General features: G+C 40.6%; 1 protein-coding gene, 1 long non-coding RNA gene and 1 pseudogene across 9 annotated transcripts; 2 read left to right on the top strand and 1 right to left on the bottom strand.

Annotated features, from left to right (window-relative positions):
* Window positions 1–3,481: 3,481 nt before the first annotated feature.
* LOC110490674 (fish-egg lectin) lies at window positions 3,482–6,150 on the top strand. Of its 7 annotated transcripts, none has more exons than XR_016486894.1 (6): window positions 3,482–3,547; window positions 3,784–3,922; window positions 4,079–4,168; window positions 4,474–4,710; window positions 4,822–4,940; window positions 5,575–6,150. XR_016486894.1 is itself a non-coding variant. In XM_090201027.1 (6 exons), exons 2-6 carry the CDS (start codon window positions 3,868–3,870, stop codon window positions 5,714–5,716), a joined length of 768 nt encoding a protein of 255 aa, XP_090057153.1. In that variant the 5' UTR covers window positions 3,495–3,547; window positions 3,784–3,867; the 3' UTR covers window positions 5,717–6,150. The 7 variants fall into 7 exon arrangements, 5 of the variants coding, with proteins under 5 accessions (XP_090057153.1, XP_090057151.1, XP_090057152.1 ...); XM_090201027.1 differs by having other exon boundaries at window positions 3,495–3,547; window positions 4,065–4,298; window positions 4,474–4,691; XM_090201025.1 differs by having other exon boundaries at window positions 3,495–3,547; window positions 4,474–4,691.
* Window positions 6,151–6,387: 237 nt separating this feature from the next.
* Window positions 6,388–9,717, bottom strand: LOC149978168 (uncharacterized). Its single transcript, XR_016486896.1, has 2 exons — window positions 9,439–9,717; window positions 6,388–9,022 (listed from the first exon to the last, which is right to left on the bottom strand). It is a non-coding gene; the product is annotated as an uncharacterized LOC149978168 (long non-coding RNA).
* A 4,937-nt stretch (window positions 9,718–14,654) lies between these two features.
* Window positions 14,655–15,723, top strand: LOC149978169 (fish-egg lectin-like; annotated as a pseudogene). The gene is made up of 4 exons (XR_016486895.1): window positions 14,655–14,724; window positions 14,851–15,068; window positions 15,257–15,470; window positions 15,601–15,723. The product of XR_016486895.1 is annotated as a fish-egg lectin-like (transcript).
* Window positions 15,724–15,978: the final 255 nt, after the last annotated feature.

Below are 15,978 nucleotides of genomic sequence, written 5' to 3' on the forward strand. Positions count from 1 at the left end.
ATTCTAAAACCCCAAACAGCAAGCAATGCAGGTGTAGAAGCACGGTGGCTAGGAACAACTCCCTAGAAAGGCCAAAACCTAGGAAGAAACCTAGAGAGGAACCAGGCTATGAGGGGTGGCCAGTCCTCTTCTGGCTGTGCCGGCTGGAGATTATAACAGAACATGGCCAAGATGTTCAAATGTTCATAAATTACAAGCATGGTCAAATAATAATAATCACAGTAGTTGTCGAGGGTGCAACAGGTCAGCACCTCAGGAGTAAATGTCAGTTGGCTTTTCATAGCCGATCATTGAGAGTATCTCTACCGGTCCTGCTGTCTCTTGAGAGTTGAAAACAGCAGGTCTGGGACAGGTAGCACGTCTAGTGAACAGGTCAGGGTTTCATAGCCGCAGGCAGAACAGTTGAAACTGGAACAGCAGCACGGCCAGGTGGACTGGGGACAGCAAGGAGTCATCATGCCAGGTTGTCCTGAGGCATGGTCCTAGGGCTCAGGTTCTCCGAGAGAGAGAAAGAAAGAAAGAAAGAAAGAAAGAAAGAGAGAATTAGAGAGAGCATACTTAAATTCACAATACTCCAGATATAACAGACTAACCCTAGCCCTCCGACACAAACTTCTGCAGCATCAATACTGGAGGCTGAGACAGGTGGGCTCAGGAGACACTATGGCCCCATCCGATGATACCCCCGGACAGGGCCAAACAAGCAGGGTATATTTGCCAAAGCACAGCCCCCACAACACTAGAGGGATATCTTCAACCACCAACTTACTATCCTGAGACAAGGCCGAGTATAGCCCACAAAGATATCCGCCACGGCACAACCCAAGGGGGGGCGCCAACCCAGACAGGAAGACCACGTCAGTGACTCAACCCACTCAAGTGACGCACCCCTCCTAGGGATGGCATGGAAGAGCACCAGTAGGCCAGTGACTCAGCCCCTGTAATAGGGTTAGAGGCAGAGAATCTCAGTGGAAAGAGGGGAACCGGCCAGGCAGAGACAGCAAGGGCGGTTCGTTGCTCCAGAGCCTTTCCGTTCACCTTCACACTCCTGGGCCAGACTACACTCAATCATAGGACCTACTGAAGAGATGAGTCTTGAATAAAGACGTAAAGGTTGAGACCGAGTCTGCGTCTCTCACATGGGCAAGCAGACCATTCCATAAAAATGGAGCTCAATAGGAGAAAGCCCTGTCTCCAGCTGTTTGCTTAGAAATTCTAGGGACAATTAGGAGGCCTGCGTCTTGTGACCATGGCGTACGTGTAGGTATGTACGGCAGGACCAAATCAGAGAGATAGGTAGGAACAAGCCCATGTAATGCTTTGTAGGTTAGCAGTAAAATCTAAAAATCAGCCCTTGCCTTAACAGGAAACCAGTGTAGGGAGGCTAGCACTGGAGTAATGTGATCACATTTTTTGGTTCTAGTCAAGATTCTAGCAGCAGTGTTTAGCAATAACTGAAGTCTATTTAGTGCTTTATCCAGGTTGACGGAATGTAGAGCATTGCAGTAGTCTAACCTAGAAGTGACAAACGCATGGATTAATTTGATCTGCATCGTTTTTGTACAGAAAGTTAGATTTTTTGCAATGTTACGTAAAAAAGCTGTCCTTGAAACAGTCTTAATATGTTCTTCAAAAGAAAGACCAGGGTCCAGAGTAACGCCGTGGTCCTTCACAGTTTTATTTGAGACGACGGTACAACCATCAAGATGTTTGTTGTGTTCCAACAGAAGATCTCTTTGTTTCATGGGACCTAGAACTTGCATCTCTGTTTTGTCCAAGTTTAAAAGTAAAAATTTGCCGCCATCCACTTCCTATGTCTGAAACACAGGCTTCCAGGGAGGGCAATTTTAGGGCTTCACCACGTTTCATCGAAATGTACAGCTGTGTATCGTCCGCATAGCAGTGTTAACATTATGTTTCCGAATGACATCACCAAGAGGTAAAATATATAGTGAAAACAATAGTTTTTTTTTTTTTTTTGTACCCTTCCCCAGATCTGTGCCTCGACACAATCCTGTCTCAGAGCTCTAAGGACAATTCCTTCGACCTCATGGCTTGGTTTTTGCTCTGACATGCACTGTCAACTGTGGGACCTTATATTGACATGTGTGTGCCTTTCCAAATTATGTCCCATCAATTGAGGATCTGAATACTTACGTAAATAAGACATTTCAGTTTTTTATTTGTAATAAATGTATGGAAAAGTCTAAAAACCTGTTTTTGCTTTGTCATTATGGGGAATTGTGTGAATATCGATGAGGGGTAAAAAAAACAATTTAATCCATTTTAGAATAAGGCTGTAACGTAACAAAATTTGGAAAAAGTAATGGGGAAAGTAATCAGAACTGATGGTGTTCGGAGATAGATGGGAGGGGTTGAGTAGAGCTGAAGGATGGGACAAATCTAACAAAAGATAACTATTGTAAAATATACTTTGTCCATTAAATGTATGTAGTATGTATAAGCTGGAAGTAGAAGCCCATTTGATGATATCCATTTGTTTACTCCAATTAGAAGCGTGATGGTAGGTTTAGTGTAAAATATACATATATTTGAAAAACATATGTGGGGGATTGGAAATTATGCAGACAATTACATTGTATCTGCAATTTTAAAGCTAATCTACCCACTAAATAAAAACAATAAAAACATCTATGTCCCTCCCACTTCTAAAACCAAAGTTGCGCCCCTGACTCTTATCCTTAATGTACATGCTTTGTGAAGTGCTTTGCACAAACATTTAAAGAAATAAATAACATCAGGAAGATATAATCAAATCTAAACTCATAATAGACTCATGAGGGAATGTGAAGACACTGTACGGTAGAATAAAGCTACAGTTTGGGATAAAAACAACTAAATGGCCTCTTGTTTTGGTAAATGGATGAGGGATGGGGTAAGAGAAATATAGCCACTCTCAAATTCATAGATGGAACTTTAGATATAAGGACAGACAGATGAGAACAAAATTGTTATTCTTTAAACATGTTTTATAAAGCTATTCATTGTTTGTTTACAATAATATTGTTGACAAACAATTTAGTGAAAGTTTACATGTTTTATTCTGTTTTAAGCTCATGAGGCATTTAAAAGTTATATTTTTCGAAAATCAATCTATATATAAATTAGGAAAGTTCAACAATGAAACAAAACCCAGCTTTAAACAGGCTTATTCGCCCAACATCAGTGCCCAACCTCACTAATGCTCTTGTGGCTGAACATCTAGAGGAAAGCCTTCCTTGGTGAGTGGAGGCTGTTATAGCAGCAAAGGGGGGCAACTCTATATTAATGTTAATGATTTTGGAATGAGATGTACTTTCCTTTTGGTCATGTAGTGTACGTTTTTAAAGAAAATAACAATTGAAATAAAAAATTACTTAAGTTACAAAATTGAAAATACATTCGTCCTCCAATGAGGGGGGTGGTAGGGGTAAAAAAATGCGTTACACTCAGTCTGGTACAGTGTAAACATTACATGGGTCCTCCTATAACACTTAGCAACCTTATCAAACAGCACTACAAATACGCCACCTGCCAAGGACAGTAGGTGAGAGAAATAAGCTTGTTGTGTGTATAGAACATTTCTGGGATCTTGTATTTCAGCTCATAAAACTAAAAAATATTTTGCATGTTGCGTTTCATATTTTTGTTTAGTGGATAATATTATTGTGTGTCTGTGTATGGGAGAGGGTGGGGTTATATCCTCCTCTTAACTTTTTATTGGAACAGGTTGTTTGTCAAATATAAAAAGCTCATTAATAATTATTTCATGGGGGTTGAAAGCTGTTTGCAGGGCTATATAAGAGGGACAAGTCTGTGTTCAACCAAACTGCAACCAAACGTATACCGTCACTCTACAGAGACATCATGAGAACCACTGCAGCCGTCCTATTGGTCCTCTGTCTTCTGACCATCAGTCATGGTAAGTTACCATCATCTGAAAAATATTTTTATAGGCAGCTCTACGTTAAACTTGGAATTGATCATCAAGTTGGCTCCATAATTTCATCCCCCTTTTTGTTGCTGTACTCTACTGATGTGTCTTTGATCTGGTGTCTCCATACCCTGGGACTGTCAGATTGTAGTGGCTATCAAGAATCTGATGCAGATCGATGCAGGACTGGGGCAAGTGGTTGCTACGGACACAAGTCAAACCCCCTACTACCTGGTAGGTGATGAATGGATCCGCCTGCCTGGTTCCCTGAAGCATATCACTGTAGGACCAGCAGGGATCTGGGGTGTCAGCAACGGAAACCTCATGTTCAAGTATGTGGCCGGTAACTGGGTTCAATTTGCAAGTAAGTTGAGAATATTACTAAATTATGAACCCAGAGAACACCTGCTTCTTAGCTTTCCTGATTACCATCAGGGTAAATTATACATGTTAACATTATGCCATTGTAGGTCATTTGGAAGTACCCACAGATACATACTCCTTGTTTGCTTGTCTGTCTCTGTCTTTGTGGTCTTCAGCCGGTGTAAATCAGCTGGATGCTGGGGAGGACCAGTTTGTTGTGGTGGCCAACATGGACTATGTTCCAGGGTGTCTTTCAAGAAGTGCCTCACTTGGCTTCATGGGTGCTGACTCATCCCTTCGAGGGATAAGGTTGCCAGGAGCTGTGAAGTATTCTAGTTGCGGACATTTTGGGTGCTGGGCAGTCAACAAGAATGATGATATCTACTTAATGAGTGTCAGATCTGGGAAAGAGTGTGAGAGCTGGAGTAGAGTAGTAGAGGATAGAGAGTGTCAGTTATTTTAAAACTGTTTCATATTATAACTGTTGAAATTGTCCTAAAACCCTGATTGAATCTGTTTTCCAGTTGAATCAAGACTGCCAAAACAACGGGTGGAGACACATTGATGGCAAGCTTTCCATGATTGAGGTGGCAACTGATGGTAGTGTCTTTGGGGTCAACTCTGCAGGCCAAGTTTATACCAGGTAAGGTTGCAACTTAAATTTGTGTATGGTTCCACCCTTTCCCCCTCAACATTATTAACTTGAAAATGACTTGTAATTAGATCTTATAATAATAATGATATACCTTTATGAATAACTCTGGTCCTTACAGTACATGCTTTGTGAAGCTCTTTACACAAAAATTAAAACAGATGTATAAATAAAATCTGGTAAATAGAAATCAGATCTAAATGTATAAGACTTATAAAGAAATGTGTACACAGTGTACAGTAAAATTAGCAAAGGTTGGGTATCCTTTAAAGCTACAGTTTGGGATTTAAAAAAACTACTTGGCCATCCCACCACTTGTTTTGGTAAACAGATGAGGTATGTAGCTAGAGAAATGTAACCATTCTCAAATTCATACATGGGGCTACAGATTGAATCAATATGGATCCATGGGAAAAAATGTATATTTTTTTTAAACAACACATTTTTTTTAAATAACATTGTTTAGAAACAATTGAATAAAAACATACATTTTGGCTTCTGATGCGGTTGTGTTAAGCTCAAGAGTCTTATATATTCTTATAAAATCAATAGCTATATACAATTATTGAAGTCCAAAAACGTTTTATAAACTTTGAACGCAAACCCACCCCTTTCTTCAACACAGAGACGGCATCACGGCCAGTAAACCAGAGGTCACTGGATGGAGCAATGTCCCAATGTACATGCCAATGAAGCACGTGACCTACGATCTGGGCCGTCTTTGGGTCATCTCCAATTCTGGCTTCACCATGGTGTGCACACATTAGCCTCTCCTCTGCATCTGAAGGACGTTCGGGATCTGACAAGCTCACTTGCTAACTCATTGATCTCTCTGTCTGGAACAATCTCAATTCTCAACAATAATTCACAAGAATCCTTCACTCTAAAACCTATTGCTCTAACTATATTTTCAGTACTTTATCTCTATAAAAAATAAACACTGATCTTAATGATATTATAAAGAATTTATCAATGATGTTTTCTTACACAATTTGACAAGCAACAGCGTTATAAAAGTGTATTATTGATTAACATTTCAATTGAGCTTTGCCATGGCTGCTATTTGATCGTAGTGTAAACCTGGGCACGGTCACGATCCACATGGGTTTTGCTGTGCTTCAGAGGTCATCAATAGGATTGAATGGAATCCTGGTCATTATATAATAATTTCCTGCAAATAAAGCATTCATTTTGAAACTCACTTTAGTGTGTTTGAAATCATATTGAACATGGGGGATTTAAGGTTGCTCTGCAAAGATCTGTTTTGTGAATCTTCTTACTTAGAAAGTTTAATAAGACTACAGTGCTACAGTGCTACAGTGTGCAGGAACTGGTGAACCTTTAGTTCCCTGATGCATAGCTTGATTGACAGGTGCCTTATGGATGTAATGCCAGGTACATATTTGTTGAAATTGTGCCTATAGAAAGTCTACACCTCTTGCATTTCTTCACATTTTATTGTTTTACAAAGTGTGATTAAAATGCTTTTTTAAAATGACATTTTTGTAATTTAAAAAAAATAACAAGGTAAATGAATGAAAAATAAAACACTAATGACCCTGATTAGATAAGTATTCAACCCTCTTAGTCAATAGATGGTAGAAGCACCTTTGTCAGTGATTACAAATGTCTTTCTGTGTAAGTCTCATAAGAGCTTTATACACCTGGATTGTGCAATATTTGCCCATATTTGTGAAAAAAAGGTGCTGTCAAGGTGTTGGGGATCATGGCTAGACAGCAATTTTCTTGCCATAGATTTTGAACAGATTTAAGTCAACCTCTAGCTTGGCCACTCAGGAACATTAACTGTCATCTTGGCAAGCAACTCCAGTGTAGATGTGGCTTTGTGTTGTAGGTTATTGTTCTGCTGAAAGGTGAATTCCTCTTCTGTTGACTGGTGTAAAACAGACTGAAACAGATTTGGCCTGAGATTAGCTCCATCCCAATGTACATGCAAAAACACAGCAAGAAAAAAATATATTAAAACAAACAATTCAAAAAATTAACTGCAATAGAGAACGCTGGCAAATATGATAATGATGGGCGTGGTCAGACCAGCTTGACCAACATAGACGAGCATGGACCAGCTTGGTCCTCAGCATACCAGCATCACCATTATTATGTGTGTCCAAAACACAGTGAAGGCTGGTCACCAGGGTCCAAAACACAGCGAAGGCTGGTCACCAGGGTCCAAAACACAGTGAAGGCTGGTCACCAGGGTCCAAAACACAGCGAAGGCTGGTCCAGTTCTATGTGGAATCAAAAAGGGTTCTCTGAAGGGGATAGCCGAAGAACCCTTTTGGAACCTTTTTTGTATGGATGAATTGATCAATGAATGAACCTATTTCAAGGCTGTGATCATGAAGATCCCACCAGCATGCTGTTGGACAAAATCCATTAATGTGTAGAGAATCAAGATCACCAGCGGGCTGGAGTTCCTTTTGTATTACATTTAGTATCCAGTTTTTCTCCATTAACCTGGTAGTATGAACAGTGGGAGCTTTACACTTTCTTCAATTGGCAAACACACTTTCCCAGGATTTGGAAAAAGTGGATTTGTACAGAATTCTAATCATGAAAAAAAAAACAGTCATCCAAGATAAATAAGGAAACACTTCAAGACAGCCTTGGAACGCATTTGTTTTCTCAAGGTGTTGTTTCATCTGACCATGCACGGTAGGAGCACTCTTGGCAGCCATGTTAACTTTAAGAAGAAAATTGAAATAGGAATAATCCTTGCCACCACACCCTTCTAGATGACCTGTGACTAAAGCAGCGTTTCCCAAAATCGGTCCTGGGGACGGACCCAAGGGGTGCACGTTTTGGTTTTTGCCCTAGCACTACACAGCTAATTCAAATAATTAAAGCTTGATGATAAGTTCATTATTTGAATCAGCTGTGTATTGGTTGGACAAAAATCCAAAAAACGTGCACCCGTTGGGGTCCCCAAGACCAGGTTTGGGAAAAGCTGGACTAAAGACTATAGTGCAGGGGTAGGCAACCCAGGTCCTGGAATGCTGCAGGGGACTCATTTATCAACCGTGCTTAGGCACAAATCTGTGCGTAAACCATGAATTTCCACTCAGAAAATGTGTGTAAACTTACAAACAACCATGACCATGCTTATGCACGGTGCCAAGTGGTGGGACAAGGGAGATGCTTGGCAAACATATATTTTCCCATTCTACGCTGAAAATGTGTGAAATATTGACAATAATTAAATCATTTTTCAATGTAAATATATTTCCACTGTGAATTCATGCAACACATATATATAATTTCACCACATCAGTGCATTAGTTATGATAATAATCCATAGAAAGTACTGTCATTTTTGAAATTAGAGGCAGGTGTGAAAGTGAAACCATTGTGTAAATACTATAAAAGACTGAGATAATGGGAGATCCAATGAGACTAAGATAATGGGAGATACAATGAGAGACTGAGATAATGGGCGATCCAATGAGAGACGGAGATAATGGGCGATCCAATAGGAGACTGAGATAATGGGTGATCCAATGAGAGAGGCTGATCTTGTTCTGTTGGAAGATGTGGCATAGGCTGCATTTCACAGAGAGAGTGTTTTCAGAGACTGGTGGGACTTATTTAACAGAATGTACAGATTGGTTCATCAGATATCGTTTACCAACTGTCCAACTGTTGCCTGCCGTATAGCCACCTGATGCTCCACGACAGCACCATGCCAGCCAGTGTTCTGCATGCCCCAGGTGCCCTGGATTTTTAACAATGTTTGGTACAGACAGGGACAACAGGGAGGGTAGCAGTTGTTCTGCCTCAGGTTCAAGGAGTCATGCCATTTCACTGAAACTTCTCCAGAGATGGTTCCTTAGCCACTGAAGATCTTCCTCTGTGGGCTCTTGGGACAGAGGGTTGTAGTCTTCGGCTCGGTATTTGTCTTCCACTGACTGCACCTGGTTGGGCACGACTGGCTTCCTCCACTCGCATTACACATCTGTACAGCCGATATTTTGAACTGGCAAAATAGGCTGCATGGCTAAACTCATGAGCTCCACAGAGGCATTTGCATGTGATAGAGAGAATCCTCAGGCCACCTATAGAGAAATGACAAGAGGAAGGATGTTATGTGTCACATGCCTTTCAATGCATGACTGTGAACACCTTGAAATGCATTTGTTGTAAGAAATGTGGTATATCAATAAAGTTTGATTTGACTGATGACATTACAGCTGTAGAATATTTAATAAACTGTCATTTTCACACGAGGACAAGTCGTTTTTCCACAAACATTTAATTGATAACTTGGGATTTTATTACTTTATATATCAATCGTATAATGGGAAAGGTCCTATAAAACATTCTAGAACTCTAGAGTCTAGAGTCATAATGTAAGTGTGGTATCTGGGGTAATGACGGTTAATGATGATATCATTGTTTAAGTGGCTGTTTCCTTGTAAAATGTTGACAGCTGTATAAAACACATTATATTGCTAAGATGCTCATACTTAACTTCATAGTTACACACCAACACAGGATCAACTTTATCCCTCATGCTGGCCCTGACCAAACTGGTTAGTTGCCCCTCACTATAGCTGCACTTCTCCACATGTCCAGACTTCTAGTGGTCTTCTCCACATGTCCAGACTTCTAGTGGTCTTCTCCACATGTCCAGACTTCTAGTGGTCTTCTCCACATGTCCAGACTTCTAGTGGTCTTCTCCACATGTCCAGACTTCTAGTGGTCTTCTCCACATGTCCAGACTTCTAGTGGTCTTCTCCACATGGCCAGACTTCTAGTGGTCTTCTCCACATGGCCAGACTTCTAGTGGTCTTCTCCACATAGCCAGACTTCTAGTGGTCTTCTCCACATGTCCAGACTTCTAGTGGTCTTCTCTACATGTCCATGACTTCTCCCCTTTTAATGCTCGTATGCGCATCATTGAAAAATGCCACAAGGTCTGAAATAGACACCAAATTAGACATACAAAGTCGACATACTGTACAAACAATTATCTAGGTTAAGTAAACCAATTTTTTTTGTATCTACTGCTCTGTATGACTCACTAGCTAAAGTGTAGTCAGTGGCTAGCTAAGACAGAGAAAGGGGAAGGAAGAAGTTCAACACTATTTAATTATTTTCAATACAGAACATGGATTCATCATGGATTGGGCAAACGTTTCTGATCACGCTTGTGAACAGTAGCTGACAGTGTTGGCTAGAAATGACGTGCAGGGGCTTCCTGCAGGAATAGGTAGTCTTCCTGAGGTCTTCTCTGTTGCTAATTAGCATTTTGAAAATATTTGAAAGAAAAGTTGAGGCGAATATTGATCAAACTAATCTTGTCCGAGAGAGAAATACATGGTTATCAAAACATCACACCAAGATAAGCCTACACCAATCACATAGTGAATTTCACAAACACGTCAAATGAAGTATGTGAAGAATGGAAAAACAATTGGAACCATTTCCGTGTCTGACCATTTTATGGGTATTATGATGCGTCCACTGTGCCAGACTATAACACTTTTGTACTTAGCAACCTCATCAACCAGCTCTACAAATATGCCACCTACCAAGTACAGTAGCCGGGTCACAAAGGAAAACAACAGAAGCTTTAAAATCACTTTTATCATGCTATTGTGATGTAGTTATGTCATTGATCTGTTCTTGTCTATTAATGTTCTGCATTATGTTGTCGTAGCATTGACTATCATTAAATGTGAAGACTGTATATTATCAAATCTTTATGTGTATTTTAATTACGAAATTAAACTAATCATGTAACTTTAACTAGGAAGTCGGGGCACCACGGGAAAATGTTTAAAGAGCATTTATTTCCCGAATGAACTCTTACGATATTTTCATATCTTATCAATTACAGTCACTTAATGTATTATTACATCATTCTCATTACTGATCGTCGCAAACCCTAGGAAATCGGCACGAACCATAACATAAATCATGAATCAGCGATATACAAATTGGCTTAATTATTTATTTACTAACTAATCAATCACATAATTACATAAACACACACACAAATAGGTTATACATTGGTTATTGACATGATAGAAAAATCCCTGGGTTAAGCCGGTATGACGGCTTGGTAGACAAAGGAAAGGGTTGGGGATAGCTCAAGAGCGGGACACTCAAAGTTTCTAACTACACTCATGGAAATGCTAATACTTTTAAAATGAACAACTGCTCATTTGAAAATAAACTACAATTGACATATTTACGAGTGTATGCCTTTTGTTCCTCGCTGATTGCTGGTCCGTCTGCTGTTTAGTCAATCATCAGAGAGTCTCTGGTTGCGTTCCCCAGAAGTCCCAAGGTCTTTTGGGGTTGTAGTTGTTATAATGGGTACTTCGGAGTACCATTCTGAAATGTTGTTAGATGGGATTCATTTACCCGATTAAAGTATTTAAACAGCTGCAGCCTGAATAATTGTTCTTTAGTTTGTCAATTTCATAGCCATTTCACCATGGGAATGATCTCCACATGCTCTGGTCTTGTCCTTTGGTAGAGTTGTAGTTTAAACCACTTCACACACCAGTGTCACCCGGCATGTTTTGGTCTCTAGAGTGATAGCCATTCCAATGTGGGGACCTCGTCCCGGCGTTATCTGGACCCTAGTTTGTAGATTTCTTAACCATTCGAGATGTCCGACTTACCGTGGGTCTCTTTGGTATCGAGTAGTACTTCTTCTCTGTTGAAAGTTTCAGAGTTCAAGCCATTTCAACGTGGGAACTCCTGTCCCTGCGTTTTTGACTAATGTAAAATGTGTCAGGAGTCCTTTATAAGCACTCGCCTTGGAGGGCGGTTCCATCCCTTTTGTCCCAATGTCTGTGCTCACGTGGGCGTGGTTACTGACTGGGTAAAACTACACGAAAGACAATTCTCATTTAGGAGGCTAACATCATATTACATTTTCTCACAAATAGTTTCATATTCAATCATATATTTTATACAACCATCAGATGCCAACTCGATAATTGAGAAGTGTACACAACCAAAGATATGTGTGTTAGCTGTCCTTCATGAGATCACCACATGAAACAAACGTGACATGACAATTCCTGAAATGCCTATGGACAATTCCCACATTCTCAAAAATAGAAATATTGTTTAATTCTCCAATTTTGGGGATTAGGATCTTTGGCAAGAAGAAGGCCTTTGTTCTCCATAGGCTCTCTCCCTCAATACTCCATGGCAGCGAAGAGAGTTTCTCCCAGGAATTTATGAGCGTTGTGAAACCTGTGGTGGGAGAGGGAGTGAGAGAGGGGGTGAGCTACGATATAAACCCAAAAGGGCCACGTCGTGACAATGTCATGTGTCATGTTTTGTGTGGACCTCAGGAAGAGTAGTTGCTGCTTTCGCAACAGCTAATGGGATCCTAATAAAAACTAAAAACTAAATAAATAAAAAAATTATTGTTGAATACATTTTTTTTAAGGGCTTGAAGGGCATTATTTCTCTATAGTGCACAGTATATCAGCATGGTAGGATGTTGAACACAAATCTACCTATAAATGAACACATTACTAGCAGCAAAATGTGTTAATTTACAGCAATGTTACATGGATAATCAACTCTAGGCTCTGTAAAATAATGCAACTCTGTGGAAGGTCAGTTCCACGCCGCTAGTTCCTTCCACGTTGTTCATTATTTCCCATAGAACGCATATCCCCTCGTTGATTATCCCTTACAAAACGCCCCCAAAAAGTCTGTGGTGGATATACTGTTAATATCCCCATGTCATCAATAGAGCCTTCTGGGAGGCTTTTTCAGCAGGGTGTAAAAACTTTTGGGCATGGTCATTGTTTTTCTGTGCTTCAGAGGCCATCTTTTATAACCTATTCCGGCTCTGGGGCAGTTATTCCCTCCACCACATATAAGAGATGGACTGGTGGTGTCTGTACGAACAATAACTGTAATCATGCTTTCACTGATCACAATTGTTGATAGTCCCATATAGATGGTCATACTATCTAAATAATCATTCATCTTTATTCCTTGATTAAATCAAATCAAATGTTGTGTGTCACGTGTTGTGTCACAAAGTAACAAATATCTAAAGAGCAGCAGTAAAATAACAATAGTGAGTTCTATATACAGGGGGAACCGGTACAGAGTCAATGTGCGGGGGCACCGGTTAGTCTAGGTAATTTAAGTAATATGTACATGTAGGTAGAGTTATTAAAGTTACTATGCATATACAGTATAATAACAGAGAGTAGCAGCAGCATAGAAGATATGGGGGGGGGGGGGAGCAATGCAAAAAGTCTGGGTAGCTATTAGATTAGATGTTCAGGAGTCTTATGGCTTGGGGGTAGACGCGGTTTAGAAGCCTATTGGCCCTAGACTTGGTGCTCGGTACCGCTTGCCGTGCAGTAGCAGAGTGAATAGTCTATGACTAGGGTGGCTGCAGTCTTTGACAATTGTTAGGGCCTTCCTATAACACCGCCTGGTATAGAGGTCCTAGATGGCAGGAAGCTTGGCCCTGGTGATTAACACCTCATCTATCATATTGTAGCTGTATTTATTAGAGAGGGGTAAAGACAAAGATTTTGTTCGGGCGCCAGGCTGAAAGGAAAAGAGTAGAATAGAGAGCGTACCACTACCAGACCCACACACATCAGTAGAAGAGACAATTTACAAGAAAGAACCCAGTCATCAACAGAGGATTTGCAATAATATGTATTATCTTCCAGTGGAGGAGTGCAGAGTGTATGAATGTGGGGGGTGTTCATAGACACAACAAAGGCCTTAAAAATGTCCACAATCTTCTTGGCCACGTCATTAGTACACCCCACCTCAATACAGTTCAAATAACAATACACAACTTGCAAGCAACCTCACTTTTAACTAAAATGTCCACCCAAATACTTCTGGCAGGGCAATAATAGTCCAGCTCTAATGAACTTCAATGGAAAGTGCATTTGAAAAATAGAAAGTCTGCTGCAGGGTAAAGCACTGGAACGATAGAAGGAAGAGAAAGAGAGATCTTAGCTGTTGACTTGCAGTTGTACTGTCTGACCGTCTGATGGTTTATTGGCTTGTATGTCAAAGCTTCGCAACAATGTTGCTACTAAGCCATACGATCCAACAAGGACTTCTGCAGCATAGCGCACACACACACACACACACACACACACACACACACACACACACACACACACACACACACGCACACGCACACAATAAAACTGTCGCGCCAACCAAGAGCTCCACCCCAGTGAGCTGAAAGAGCTGTCTTTATTTCCTCCTTCCTTACTGCTGATGAGGTCTTAAAGTGTCAGCGCATGGTGAAGGCTCCGTGCAGGATTTCGCCACAATATGATCATATCTCATATTGTGCGTGTGTGTGTGTGTGTGTGTGTGTGTGTGCGTGCATGGTTGTGTGTGTGTGCGGGGGGAATTATATCCACCTCCCATTAACTTTACCTTGGAACAGGTTGTTTGTCAAATGTAAATAGCTCATTAACACTTTTATATTTCTATTGTGTCTTTGTGTGGGAGAGGGTGGGGTTATATCCTCCTCCCAACTTCTCCTTGGAACAGGTTGTTTGTCCTCCTCCTGTTAACTTTTCCTTGGAACAGGTTTTTTGTCAAATATAAATAGCTCATTAATAATTATTTTATGGGGGTTGCTGTTTGCAGGGCTATATATATGAGGGGACAAAGTATGTGTTCAACCAAACTGCAACCAGACTTATACTGTAGATCTACTGAGACATCATGAGAGCCACTGCAGCCGTCCTATTGTTCCTCTGTCTCCTGGCTGTCAGTCATGGTAAGTAACCATCATCTTAAACATGCTTGATCAACTTCGAATTGGTCATGAAGTTGGCTCCATAATTTCATCCTCCTTTATACTGGTTTACTTTACTCATGTGTCATTGATCTGGTGTCTCCATAGCCTGGGACTGTCAGCCTGTAGTGGATATCAAGAATCTGATGCAGATCGATGCAGGACTGGGGCAAGTGGTTGCTACGAACACAAGTCAAACCCCCTACTACCTGGTAGGTGATAAATGGACCCCCCTGCCTGGTTCCCTGAAGCATATCACTGTAGGACCAGCAGGGATCTGGGGAATCAACAAGGCAGACCGGTAACTGGGTGCAAGCTGCAGGTTAGTGGAGAGCATTACTCAATATTTATCCAGAGGACACCTGCTTCTTAGCTTTCCTGATACCATCAGGCTGTTGAAAGAATGATTAATGTTTTACATGTTTAACATAATGCCATTGTAAGTAATTTGGCAGTACTCACAGATACGCACTTCATGTTTGCTTGTCTGTCTGTCTTTGTGGTCTTCAGGCAGTTTGAAGCAAGTGGATGCTGGGGGCAACCAGTTTATTGTGGGGGTCTACATGAAAGATACTTCATTCTGTCTGACAAGTAGTGCCACAGTTGGCTACAAGGGTCCAGGCTCACCCCTTCCATGGACAGGATTGCCAGGAAGTGTGAAGTATTCTAGTTGCGGACCTTTTGGGTGCTGGGCAGTCAACAAGAATGATGATATCTTCTTAATGAGTGTAAGATCTGGGAAAGAGTGTGAGAGCTGGAGCAGAGTAGTAGAGGATGGAGAGTGTCAGTTATTCTAAAACGGTTTCATATTATAACGGTTGTAATTGTCCTAAAACACTGATTGAATCTGTTTTCCAGCTGAATCAAGACTGCCGAAACAATGGGTGGAGTCACATTGATGGCAAGCTTTCCATGATTGAAGTGGCAACTGATGGTAGTGTCTTTGGGGTCACCTCTGCGGGTAGTGTTTATACCAGGTAAGGTTGCTACTGAACTATGTGTATGGTTCCACCCTTTTTCCACATTATTTCCACACATTATTAAATCATTTGAAAATGATATGATAACTCTTATCCTTACTGTACATGCTTTGTGAAGCAAAAAAATGTAAATTAATTTATTATCTACGTTTTTTTATTTAAAATCTAAACTTATAATAGACTTATAAAGAAATGTGTTGACCGTGTATGGTAAAAGTTGGATCTCCTTTTAAAGCTACAGTTTGGGATACAAAAA

Source organism: Oncorhynchus mykiss, chromosome 15 (assembly GCF_057628025.1).
Source record: "Oncorhynchus mykiss isolate SJ-2025 chromosome 15, ASM5762802v1, whole genome shotgun sequence".
Classification (NCBI taxonomy): Eukaryota; Metazoa; Chordata; class Actinopteri; order Salmoniformes; family Salmonidae; genus Oncorhynchus; species Oncorhynchus mykiss.